The sequence below is a fragment of the Cottoperca gobio genome, chromosome 22 (genome assembly GCF_900634415.1).
Source record: "Cottoperca gobio chromosome 22, fCotGob3.1, whole genome shotgun sequence".
Taxonomy (NCBI): domain Eukaryota; kingdom Metazoa; phylum Chordata; class Actinopteri; order Perciformes; family Bovichtidae; genus Cottoperca; species Cottoperca gobio.
In genome coordinates this window covers 5,357,128-5,370,567 of record NC_041376.1, presented here as the reverse complement: position 1 = coordinate 5,370,567, position 13,440 = coordinate 5,357,128, and the positions used below count along the sequence as shown (strand labels likewise).

The following is a 13,440-nucleotide window of genomic DNA, read 5'->3' as shown; positions in this document are numbered from 1 at the left end:
ATCTTAGAAGCAACTCTTAGTTATTGTGATTTGCTTAATTTATTAAATATCCTTCAGATTGTCCTGCTATAGCTGCATTTTTAGGGCTACAGGTAAATCATGACGTGTAGAGTCCAGATGATGCTGACTTCTGAGGCTCTCTAACGAAGCGCCACTGACGGGGAAGATTGGTTAGTTATCCTACAGTTTTCTCTTCTTTTTATATGTCATAGTATATTATGTCTGCAGTAGAGCTGGCCAGAGGAGTAAGCAAATCAAACGGACTCCAGGAGCCTTTAATGGGGTGAAAGTGGGTGCAACCTCCCAGCTGCAGGTTGTGAGGTGGGTGAACCTATGAGAACATATTCAGGATTTGGGAGGTGCTGTAAACTAGTTTGGGGGTGATTTTAAAGGTCTTAATATGTTTTAAGTTCTGCATTATGTCTTAAAGCGACTAGACGTATGTTATATATATATATATACATATATATATATATATATATATATATATATATATATATATATATGTATATATATGTATATATATATGTATATATATATATGTTTATAATATTTTACTTGCATTATCCCAAATGGCTCCAACAATTTTCACACTTAAAGAAATCAAATTTAAATCAAGGTAACGGTCATTTGGTTATCTGTAGTGGTGATGTATCCGCTTTGCATACGCGTCAGTGTGGTGGTTATCTGCCAGAAGGTCAGAAATAGACTTTTTATCCAGTTTTAAGCTACATTTTTTACAATACTCTTTTTAGATCTTGTTTTATTTTTATTATATTTTGACTGGATGAAGGATTCCAGTCATCAGAAAGAAATCTGCTCTTTGCTGTTTTAATCACCAGGTCCATTTGTTTTAGAGAGAAGGCCTCTGTGGATTAAATCCTCCTGAACTCTGAACAATGTGGGAGATGCTGACTACAAACAACACATTCCTATGATCCCACGCTACACAATGCCACCAAACTCTGTCTTTGGTTATTGTTTTGATTGAGAAATGACATATTGTTTCAGTCTTTCCCCGGGTGCAATGACGACGCAGAGAAGCCAAAAGCGCAGATACGGAAGTCCCTGGAAACATTTACCTTGTTGTTTTGTGCTTTTTCTTTCTTTGATGGAGGTTAAATGTCTTAAATCGTATTTGATTGTTGCTGTGCTTTGGTATTAGGTGTGCAAATTTGATGTTGGGCTGCTATTGATCTTCCATATTCTGTACATTTCATATTTATCTTGTACCCTCCGAGTTCTTATTGAGTGTATACAGACTACACAGGGCAGAGAGACCAGAGTGCCACCAGTACTCTTATACATGCAAAACTAATACAAGATACCGCACAAAGCTACATACATGTTAGCATAACATAAGGTAAAATAATGAAATAAAGATTTTGACAAAGAGCCCCCCGTACAATACAGGGCCACATCTTTAAGCCGTACTCCGCAGTGCAGTGGAAAGTAGCCTAACTAAGTACAAGCACTTTACTTAAGTACATTTTTGAAGTAATTTGGGTATTTGCTACTTTTTACTTCACTGCATTTATCTGACAGCTGGATTTGCTCGTTAATATTTTACTAACAAAGCACATAATTAATCAAATATGTTGCAGTGTTATAGATTAAACTATCCAATAGTATATAAAATAGTTAGAATGTGCTCCAGCTGTGACAATATATTAGATTAAAATGCTGCTTACATTTCAAAGCCTCCGTAATCATTTTCTAATAATATGATGTATATAATAAAATAACTATGAAAGGGCCCAGTATTCCTAAAAAAAAACTTTTATTTCAATACAATTTGCTGTTTTGTACTTTTTATTTTGGTGAAATATTGAATATAGGACTTTTACTTGCATCAACTAAATTAAAAACAAGTAAAACTGTAACAGGGGACATCATGTGATATACAAAACAATATAATTTGGGGAAAAAACTAATAACTAAATTAAAAACAAAAGAAAAGCGAGAGGGAGAGAAGAACAATATAAATAAACGTACGGTGTTATCTGTTTTGAGTTTGGATGCATTTCAGGTGAACTTTGCAGAATGGGTTTGCTTAAATATTATTAATTATTTCTGCACATACATTTTATTTTACCCTAGTTAAATGCTTACATTTACATTTATATTTAAGTTTTTACTTGCAACAGAGTATTTTTACAGAGCGGTAACAGAGTAAAAGACATGAGTAGTCCTACTTATCCTACTACGCGGATGACACACAACTGTACATCTCTGCTGAACCAAATGATGCTACAGCTGTTAACTCCATCACCACCTGTCTGTCAGCAATAAATAAATAGATGAGCAATAATTTCTTAAAATTAAATGAGAACAAAACTGAAATCCTGCTAGTAGGTCCTGTAACAAAAAGAGAGATGATGCTGAATAACATGGGGAAACTTACTCCTTTGATTAAACCTGAAGTTACAAGTCTTGGTGTTATCATAGACTCAGATCTAAGATTTAAATCCCACGTAAACAAGGTGACAAAAACATCATTCTTCCACCTTAGACATAACGCTAAAATCTGACAATTTATAAATCAAAAGGATGCTGAAAAACTAATCCATGCTTTCATCTCAAGCCGACTCCATTACTGTAATGCACTTTTCATCCAAAACGCTGCAGCGAGGCTGCTGACTAGAACCAAGAGGAGAGACCACATCAGTCCAGTGTTAGACACTCTACGCTGGCTTCCACTAACTTTTAGACTTTAAGGTCCTACTTCTTGTATACAAAGCCTTTATTTTTATTAAATGTTCCCAGAAACATCCAAAAGAAAATCGGGGATGCAGCCTTTTGTAATCATGCACCAAAGCTATGGAACACTTTACCTGCAGACATTAGGGACGCAAGCTCTCAATATCTTCTAAAGTAAGCTAAATACATATCTCTTTACTTTAGCCTTTTAATGGTGAATTTTTATATATTGTTATCTTAGCCACTTTAAACTAATTGAAATGATTTCATACATTTTTAAGCTTGGCTTTCCTGAAGGACGATCATTTAGTGTTGAGGAAGTAAGAAAGTTAAAAGTAAGGTTGAGAGAGCAAGAGGAAAAAGTAATGTCAAAGAGAAAGATTAAATCTGAAGCGTTGGAAACAATGGAAGAACATAAAGACAGTTTATGTTATGGGAGAAGGAAGCAGAGAACAGGGATAGGAAGAAAGGATGTGGATTATTTGCAAAGACAAATATAGATGAAAGTACAGACAAAGGGATTATGAAAATGTCAAACAATGTGTAAAGGCTGCTATTTATTCAGCTATTCTTATACAATTTCAATTCTGCTATATTATATTATTTTAATTCTGCAATTTTATCTGCTATTTTATATTATTGTATCTGCTATTTTATCTGCTATTTTATCTGCTATTTTATACTATTTTATCTGCTATTTTATATTATTTTATCTGCTATTTTATTTGCTATTTTATACTATTGTATCTGCTATTTTATCTGCTATTTTATATTATTTCATCTGCTATTTTATCTGCTATTTTATACTATTTTAATTCGGCTATTTTTATAATGGTACTTCAGACTCATTTACATCAACACTGATTATTGTACTGTAAATGCTCTTATTCTGTCTAATCTTGTACTAATTGTTATGTTTTTGCTGCAATTCTTGTATGAAGGTGTTATACAAATATTATAAAATAAAGCTTATTATTATTATTAAATTATTATTATTATTATGATTATTATGATTATTATGATTATTATGATTATTATTACTACTATTACTTCGTCCAGCCCTGATACCTCCTGTTGATACAGAACTCTTCTAAAGGTAACTGCTCCGGGACTACTGGGGCGCACCTGGGATGCCTGCTCAGCCTGGATGATGGTCCCTGTCTGTCAGACTTCAGGGCCCCGGAGAAGCTGTGGCCCCGGCCCTGCTGCTGCAGGAGCCTGCTGCTGCAGGAGCCTGCTGCTGCAGGAGCCTGCTGCAGGAGCCTGCTGCTGCAGGAGCCTGCTGCAGGAGCCTGCTGCTGCAGGAGCCTGCTGCAGGAGCCTGCTGCAGGAGCCTGCTGCAGGAGCCTGCTGCTGCAGGAGCCTGCTGCAGGAGCCTGCTGCAGGAGCCTGCTGCAGGAGCCTGCTGCAGGAGCCTGCGATGAGCGCTTCAGTTCAGCGCTGTGTCACACGGGGCGCCCGCTCCTCCGCTGCTCGGTTTGTTTTCCGGGTGATGCTGCTCTTCTCTTCAAAGCAGAGGAAAGTCGGGGGCTCATGTGTCAACATCCAGGGTTTCCCCGGGGAGGTGTAACGTTAACGTTATTCTAAAAAAACCTGATGTTCCTTTGAAAACCTTTTATATTTGTGTTAGCCTATTCATCCTCGGAGGCAGCTGTTTTTACTGACTGTAAAGCCCAGAAGACGATCTTCGGCTCCTGCTGCTTTGACGTTAGCTAACGTTATTTTAAACGATGACAGAGTACAAAGTGCGAATAGCGTCTCCAATCATTTAATAATATCTGGGGACCTGTTAGCTTAGCCAGCTAGCCCGGTAATTCGATTAGAACCAAGGGAACACGGCGAAACACACTGCTGACATGATGTTTCCTCAATCAAGGCACTCGGTAAGTTGGCTAGTTGAACTTGTCCCACTAGGAAACTAAGCAACTAAGCAAACTGAGCTAACAGCTAGTTAGCAACCGACAGCTGATACTAGCTCTGCTGGCTGCAGGTAGCTGTCAGCTTCACAATGCCAGACTATCTACATCTCCTCACGACGTTTGTACCGTCATATTGAAACATAGACTGCAGTTAGTGAGTTTAAATTAATGTAAATACAAGCTATAGCACTTTATTTCCGGTATTTGACTGCAAACACACTCTGCCGTTAGCTAGCTGTTAGCTAGCTGTTAGTCTAAACAGCTAATTTAAGTTCATGGTTTGGTCCGTTGGTGTCAGTTAGCGTGATATTCTGCGTCGGTTAGCTTAATCTAGTGTGTCTACTGTCAACACACCATGTAGCATAAATATCAGGGATGAAGCAAATGTGGTTATATAACGTTACAACTGTTGACTTTGACAAAACAATTAAGTGGTCACATGATGGAAAGAGATTTTTTTTATCTCTGAAATGGTTTAATTAAAAATTACAAATAGTTCTGCAAATATTGGGAGGAATTTAAATGATCATTTGTCAGCTGTAATGGAGCTCAAATACTCTTGTAAGGGTTGAACTTTAAAGCAAAAAAATAAAACAAACAACTGCTTTTCAAGGACAAAAAGAAGCTGCATGTAAATCATTAATTATGTTGATTAAAACGCTGTCTTGACCAACAAATGTCAAACAAACTGTTTAGTAGTCTGTCATCGACTAACAAGCGACGAAATGGAGCCTTTCAAGTGACATACAATCCAGGGAAGAGTTGCACACCTAACCCAAAGACACCTTTTGAAAAAGGCCTGAACTGAATCACCACTTTATTACACCACATTAATATCATTATCGATTTTAATCATTTGGTCTGGCAAATGTTAGAAAATAGTGACGCATTCCTATCATAGTTTACCAAAGTCCAAGGAGACGTCTTCACATTTCTTGTTTTGTCTGACCAGCAGGCACAAATCTAAAGATGCAGTTTAAAAGCAGAAAATCATTAAATTGGAAAAGCTGAAACTAGAGAATGTTTGGTATTTGTGCTTTAAAAAAACTTGAATTCAATTACTCAATTACCAAAATAGTTCAGTGGATTGATTACCTGCAACTAGTTTTGGACTATCGCTTAGTCATTGCGTTATTTTCTAAGCAGAAATGCAAAACAATTCACTGGTTTCAGCTTCTTAAATGTGAATATATGCTGGTTTTCTTTGTTCTCCATGATATAAAACTGAATATCTTTGAGTTTCTGACTGTTGGTTGAACAAACGGTCAATTTGTTCAACATTGTGACAGGTAATCAATGATTATTCAAGGAAATAAGCAGCAGATTATTTTTATTTTGTTATTCCTAAAATAACAATATAATAGTTTTATAATTAACTAACGTCTGATAAACTTGCTTTAAGAAACAAAAGCCCAGAGCAGGAAGTCACGCTTGCAAACCGGTGAGGGAAGAGCTGCACCAAAAAACACAAATAAACTGAAGCAACACCTGAAACACTCCCACAGGTGTCTCATGTCTTATAAAGGTGCGGGTAAAATATTTGAAAAACTAAACAAAAGCACACACATTCTTTGTATTCTTGTTTGTTAGTTTCAACATGTGACTGCTCTTCCTCTTTCTGAGGCAAGCTTGTATCACAGATCTTCCTAAAGCTGAACCACTGAACGCCATTGTTCTCCAAACGTACATGTATTTCTGGAGAGCTGTGACTGAAAATTATTTTAATAATTTACTAGTTTGTTGGTTATTTTTATGATAAATCGATGAATCTTTTAGTCTAGAAAATGTCAGAAAATGGTTAAGACAAGGTGGCATCTTCAAATAACTTGTTTTGCCTGACCAACATTTCTAAACACAAAGATATTTATTTTTAAAATAATGTATAACAGAACATTTTTAAAAGGGTGAATATTTAGCTTTATTCTTCTTGATAAATGGCTCAAACAATTAGTTGATTTTCTGATTTCTGTTGATCTTTTCAGTTCTACTTGTGACTAGTACTTTTTTCAATATTCAATTAATTGTTTACTGTCTAAATTGTAATAACATTTGTCGGCATTATATTTTTGTGCTTGTAAAATGCAGTACACTAGTGCACTGTCCAGTCCCATAATCCCACTAAAAACCTCTTGCCCTTGTGCCACTTATTTAGAGAGTAATGAGGTTTAGGGAACTGGATAAACCCTGGATTACAGCTTTGGATTGATGGTTTAAGTGTAGTCTATACATAACCAGACTTCTAATGCAGCTTCTAAATATGTTTCACATATGGTCAGCACGAGCACGTTTTAATCTCGCCTTCGTTAAACACATTTCTTCACATCACCCCGGTCTGCGGGCCTGAAAGAGTTTTCTAAAGACAGATGTTGCATTTCAATTTGCCAGCAAATTAAACGCAGTGTCTCCTTCTTTATCTAAATTTATACTTTAAACTCACATGAAGCCCAGTTAATGCTGAACCTCATTTCATATATCCTCTCAAGGGGTTAATCTCAGGGGTCAAACTACTTGCTCAATACAAACGCATACTGGAACCAGTTTCTGCAACGGTCTTTTCTAATTCCTTTATTGCTGAACTGGTACAAGTTTGGTTTCAGACTAGGGATGCACTGATCCGACTTTTTCAGTCCCAATACCGATACCTGGGTTTTGGGTATACCGAGTACTGATCCGATCACACTGTTACATTTATAAGCCGTGTGTCTCACTGCGTTGAAGTGACTGGGATCTTTTATGTGTAAGGAAATGTCAAGCTTGACTTAAACATTACTTTCCTAACAGAATGTAAGAAATAAATGCAAAGATATTAATATATTTAATTGTTATTCATTACTAAAAATCTTCAAAATGAACAGGAAGTGATGCAGGGATCTTTGTGATCATGTTCTGTTCTCCAGGCATCCTCTCAGTCCAGTCAACCTCTCAAGTTCACCACTTCTGACTCCTGTGACCGCATCAAGGATGAGTTCCAGTTCCTCCAAGCACAGTACCACAGGTACGCGGTTACCACAACCACACACACACTTCGTATAACTTCAGTCTGAAACATCTTCCCATAGTTTTATCTTTATGGCAAATGTGATTGACTTTGGTGGGAAGAGTTAATTTTCCTTCTGCCTCAGTCTACACTTTAAGCTATTTTGAGTGTGATGCTTATTACTACTAATGTCATTTACTTTAACATAGATATGTCTTTAACATTTAGTGCATTTGTGCTTTTTTACAATTATGTGTCTGTATTGTCTGATATGGTTAGGAAAATGTGTAGTATTTGCTTAAAAATATATATATTGTTGCATCCCAGCCCTAAATGCTTTTCTAATGCAGCAAATTAAATCTATTTGAATTAAATTAGTATTACTATTAGGAGCCTCAGAAAAGCAGAACAAATCTTTAGACTTCTTTAGCTGAGAGGTAAATGAGAGGGTTGATGCAACTCGTGTCTATATTTTCCTCCTTAGCCGAGTATAAAGATGATATAATTCCCAAAAGGTCAAACTATTCCTTCACAGTCCAGATGCATATGTTTGCCTTCAAACTGAGCGTTGTTTAATATTTATATTCTTTCTTCCCAGTTTGAAGTTGGAGTGTGATAAACTGGCTTCTGAAAAGTCAGAGATGCAGCGTCACTATATCATGGTAAGTGTCGCATTAGCTCAACTCCTCCATATAGACCAACCAAAGTCTCTTACAGTCTATGCATATAAATTCATGCGCACACCAGGAATGTGTAGATCGTGTCTGTTTGATGGTTCAGTCATACATAACGACAAATTGCGTTTGACTTGGTGGCTTCCTCAGTTTCACTCATCACATGATCATTAAGGAATATATGCTTTAAAAGCTTCTCTGATGGCCAAAGATAAATTACAGATCACATGACAAAAACATTCCTACATACATTCCTGAGTACATAAAGCACAAATATAATACATGCACTTAACATAAAAACAGTATATTCTGATGTGCTGTTCTCTGGCGGTGTGCACTGGAAATAAAATGATTCTTAGTTCAGAGTAAGATTAAAGCTTCAGTTCATTATAATGTCTTTTTCTCCCTCTTTGTTTTTTTTAGTACTATGAAATGTCCTACGGGCTGAACATTGAAATGCACAAACAGGTAATAACGGTACCCGCTGATGAATACTACTTGTAGTAACTAATATCCGGTAGTTTGCGCCAGACTGATCCTTTTTTTTCTCCCTCCTATTTTCTTTTCAGGCTGAAATAGTGAAGAGACTGAATGGAATCTGTGCTCAGGTGCTGCCTTACCTGTCACAAGAGGTAATGACAAGCATTTTCACCGATACGTCTTCATGTTGGCAGACACTTAATATCATTCTGCGCCTGTGAGTGGCCAAAAGAAGCACTTTTAGTAGACTCGCATCGACCGTGCAGAATTGCCCCCAATGCGATTTAACATTGCAGCCGGCTGCAGCATTCTGGCTCCAGACTGGACCGATTTTTTAAAAAGTGTCACTTGGACACAAAAACATTGGAAAATAGGGTCCAGGTAGAAAAATACAGAAATGCCACTTTAAGATTTTGAGCCATGTTAATGCACTTTAGTTAAGTTGTGCATGACCATGTGTTTGTCTTTGTTTCAGCATCAACAGCAAGTCATGGGCGCCATAGAGCGAGCCAAGCAAGTCACGCCCCCTGAGATGAACTCCATTATACGGGTGAGCTTTCTTCTCCCTGCAAGTGGGTGTGTAGATGATGGCTGGATCGTGTCTCATATCAAACATGAAATGCAACTAGATCAAACCGTAATGAAATGGGGAATGTTAATATAAATAAGAACATTGTCTTGCATTATAACGCACTGATTTGAAATTCATGAACTCACAGCGTCTGTACCGTGCCTGTGTTTTCAGCAACAGCTCCAGGTGCAGCACCTGTCCCAGCTCCAGGGCCTGGCCCTGCCTGTGGCCCCACTGCCCCTGGGCCTCACCCCTCCCTCCCTGCCCGCTGTCTCCTCCAGCTCCGGCCTGCTCTCCCTCTCCTCCATCCTGGCCAACTACTCCCACGGCCAGGCTCAGGCGGTGAAGGAGGACAAGGCCCGGGAAGCCGCAGAGAGAGCCACCCGAGGAGAGGACGGGGACAAGTCAGACTAGTTCAGACACAGCGAGGAGGTTTGGAGGGGGTTGTTGTGGGGTGAAGTGTCTAAAAACAATAAAAAAAGACAAACAATAAAATAAAAAAAAGGAAAGGTAAAACTGTAACTGTAAATGGAGATTGATGTAAGTCTGGCTGCCTGTCTGCTGAGTGTTGATGTAGAAGAGTAACTGCAGGGATGATGACAAGCAGAGAGGACAGATTTTTGGATGTGCAGAGAACGAAACTGCTGAATGAGTGAGAGTTAAATGTTCTTATTATTTAGTGGTGATAGACTCAGTTCAGGCTTCTAGACTTAAAATAGATGCTTTTTTTTTTATTTAGTGTAAGCCACTGTTGTTAGGCTTAACCAAGATAAATGTTTTCCCATTTGGAGTGTGAGCTGAGGATGAAAGCTAACAGCAGTGTCCCTTACACAGATCTGCCTCTCACTGGTTTATATTTCTTAATTGATTTTGTTATCAGACCCAGTGTTCTTTGTTCATGTCCACCTCAGTCCCTCAGTTTCTTGCTGGGCCATCGGCCAGTCACAGTAAGCAGTTTAAGAACATTTCAGGTCCCTCTTTTGCTGTCCCTCCACTCATAACGTACAGCTCCGTCACTTTATTTCCCAAATGAAAGCTGTTGACCGGAGCTGTTTGGAGAGTGATGCCATTCATTTATTCACTTGGAGCCAAATTGAATCTCAATCTCAGATGTTTTTAAAAGGGACATTTCACATGTCGGGTGCATTCAAAACCCCTCAAACATAAACCACCTGGCTCTTCACCGTTTTTTGCATTTTCATACGACCAACCACTGGATGCATTACCTTAGCTCTGTACCTCAATCCCCAATAAATGGGATTTTATTCCATTAAAAACTTAGTTTTTGTACAAATGGTAGTGTACCCATCTCGGGGGTTAATTTGTGTTTCATAGGCCTGGCTGCTGCTGCTACGCGCGCTACATGGCATGGACCATGACTCGTCTTTAAATGACAAGAATTTAAGCTCTGGAAAAAAATGGACTTTATTTTGACATGTTGTTTTCGTGAAGTTAAAGACAGGCTATGTAGACATTCAAAAACGTGTCTGTGTGCTCGGGTGAATGTGATTTGGAAAGAAGAAAACACTTGTTTAATTTAACTTTTATTTTTTTTCTTAAAGCACCTTTTGTATTTTACTCACACCACACCCTCCCCCCCCCCCCCCTCCCTCTGCTCCTGCCCCTTCCTGGTCCACTCTTTAACTGACCAAGACAAACTTGAACAGGATCTAAACTTCAGAACCAGACGGTCGTAAAAGACATGCGACATACTGTATTTCTGTAAGTTAGAAGAGCACTTCCGGTTTATACTGAGACTGTATCAAGCACCTGTCTTTTCCTGTCTTGTTTAACTTGTGTGTGTGATTGTCAGGGGAAGATCTCCCCCCTTTTTTTTTTTTGTTGCATTGTTTTAATGAAGAATGTGTCCGGGGTGAGTTGCTAAAGCTCTGTAAGCAACGTCAAGCGTTCCCTCAGAAAACAGCAAATTAAACAAGATTTTCAGTCAGAATTTGTTCTGGTAACCAAATTATTGTGTCCTGTTGCAAAAAACCAAACTGGTTTCACATCTAGAGCATTTTCCCAATTCCATACTACATGCTAATTTTAAATGGTATGCTAAGCTAAGTAGTAACTTGATATTGCTCAGCCCTAATTGAATAAACTGAATTTTGCGTGAATATAGTTTTTAATGAGACTTGTCTGCCATTTTGTGTTGACTTAGAATGTGATCTATAGGGCTATACTGAACGTTACTATTCAAATCTTTTTTTGTGTGCATGTTTATTCGTTCTATTCAAAACCTGGTATCTCTGCACAGCTGCAAATAAAGATAAGGCTACACTAATCTCATCAATTAGATTCCAGATGTGGCTTCTAGTGTTTCTGACTCATGTGATCCAAACATTTCCAATAACTCCAGACCAGCTGTTAAGTCCAAAAGTCAAAGATGGAAGTGATCATTTTCAAAATTCCAATGTTTTTATCTTATCAAAAATATTCTGCTTCAATACATATTTGTTGGTGTTTATTTTCGCCTTTCAAAATGCTTAATTTCTTATCTCCTTAAGGGTTCATTGGACCATGCTTTACCAAAGGAAATGAGATAATGCCATCCCACAATTCCTTGCGGCAGCAATATTTAACACCATGCACGTTCATAACTTCCGCCATCGTGTAAGTGCAGTCGACTTCTCTTAGCGCCGCGGTTGTCTTTTTCTTAACCACTTTTCCTCGACCTTGATGGAAAGGTCAGGAGGTCAGGAAAGATGTAAAGAAGGAATTTGGGGGGAAAAGACACGGGAAGTTTATATTTTAAGACTATTCAACACCACCTCCTTGATTTTTGAGACTAATGCCCCCCCCCCCCCCACAATGCAATGCACAAATGAAAAGGAGGAGCTGCTGCGCACAGCTGGAAAAAATTTAAGCTAATGTTCGTGAAACTGCTTCAGGAACACGGCAGAAAACAAATATGGGAAACACATTTTGATGATTTTAATTGGCAGTGGTTTTCTTAACTAAGTATATTGATTTCTTGTATAATAACTGCAAAACAGTATATTATATACTGTATGCAGGTGCTATGTAATATGTAATTGGGACAGCTGAGGAATGGGAACGTTCATATTTAAGGCAGCAGAGGGCAGCAGTGCTCGCTCATTGATAACTTGTATGAAGTTGCATTCACAAGACTGCTGTCTAAAGAGGTCCCGGTCAGTCTGCTGTGTTCACCTTATTGTCACTGCTGTTCTCTTCTCATCTTCATCTCCTGACTGGGACGAGCGTCTGCACACTGCAGGTGTTTGCTGTTATTCCTCTGTAATGTGAGTGTTTTCCCAGAGCCTTGACAACACCACCTTTTTTAAACGTCCGAGCACGTCCGAGATCGGCGCTTAAACCTTTCCTCTGTGTTTTTTTTTTTTTCTCTCTCTCCTTCCTGTCTGTGCTAGTGTTGGGGAGCTGATAATTTTGCCTCCCTGGAGATTTGACCTTAATATATCAAGTGCGAGAACACATCAGTGCACATTTGCACTCTTTATGCTGACGTCAGTCTCTGTAGAAAACCTCCTTTGGCAAAACTCAGACATGAATGGTATGTGTGTTTGTTTTTGCTGTGAAGGGCCAATTTGTATACATATGAATATATCAATATACATATTTTTTAAAGCATTTTTGTATGTTTCAAAGCTGCTTTTTAACGTGTGTGTATCATGGACGACTTTGGTGTTGTATGTGTGCATTACAAGCCTACAGTTAAAGAGAGGCACAATGTTGTATACCATGTCGTTTTTCCTGTGTTTTCTCTCCCATTCTCAGTAGGCAGTAACACTTAACATTGTTTTCTAGGTTTGTAAATGTTTTATCTTTTTTCTTTTAATGCAAACAGAAAAAGCAGTTTAATGTGTTTATGAACACGGTCTCATTTTAAGATACCTGGGGCAAAAAAAAAAAAAAAAAATACAAAGATGTAAACAAGCAACTGTGTACTCTAATGAGAATGAATCAACCTTTTAGCAGTAAGGAAGCTTCTCTGGTGCCTTACAAATAAAAGACGTGATTGAGAGTGGTCATTTGTCTTTGGTTGGCAACATTAAAGTGCAAATAGTTTCACTGACTCAGTGAAATGTAGCGTTTGTGAGCCAGATTATAAAATAGAAAAAAGTTATTTGCTGGTCA

The 13,440-nt window shown here is 38.1% G+C and overlaps 1 protein-coding gene across 1 annotated transcript; it reads left to right on the top strand.

Moving 5' to 3' along the window:
- Window positions 1-4,204: 4,204 nt before the first annotated feature.
- chico lies at window positions 4,205-13,327 on the top strand. The gene is made up of 7 exons (XM_029460115.1): window positions 4,205-4,583; window positions 7,517-7,614; window positions 8,195-8,258; window positions 8,694-8,738; window positions 8,840-8,902; window positions 9,226-9,300; window positions 9,496-13,327. Exons 1-7 carry the CDS (start codon window positions 4,557-4,559, stop codon window positions 9,733-9,735), a joined length of 612 nt encoding a protein of 203 aa, XP_029315975.1. The 5' UTR covers window positions 4,205-4,556; the 3' UTR covers window positions 9,736-13,327.
- Window positions 13,328-13,440: the final 113 nt, after the last annotated feature.

Bases quoted from the DNA above. Each gene is read 5' to 3' on its own strand.
- chico (XM_029460115.1), top strand. From the start codon at position 4,557: ATGATGTTTCCTCAATCAAGGCACTCG. The intron at 7,615-8,194 runs GTACGCGGTTAC...CTTTCTTCCCAG, and splicing joins CTCCAAGCACAGTACCACAG to TTTGAAGTTGGAGTGTGATA. The intron at 8,903-9,225 runs GTAATGACAAGC...TCTTTGTTTCAG, and splicing joins TGCCTTACCTGTCACAAGAG to CATCAACAGCAAGTCATGGG.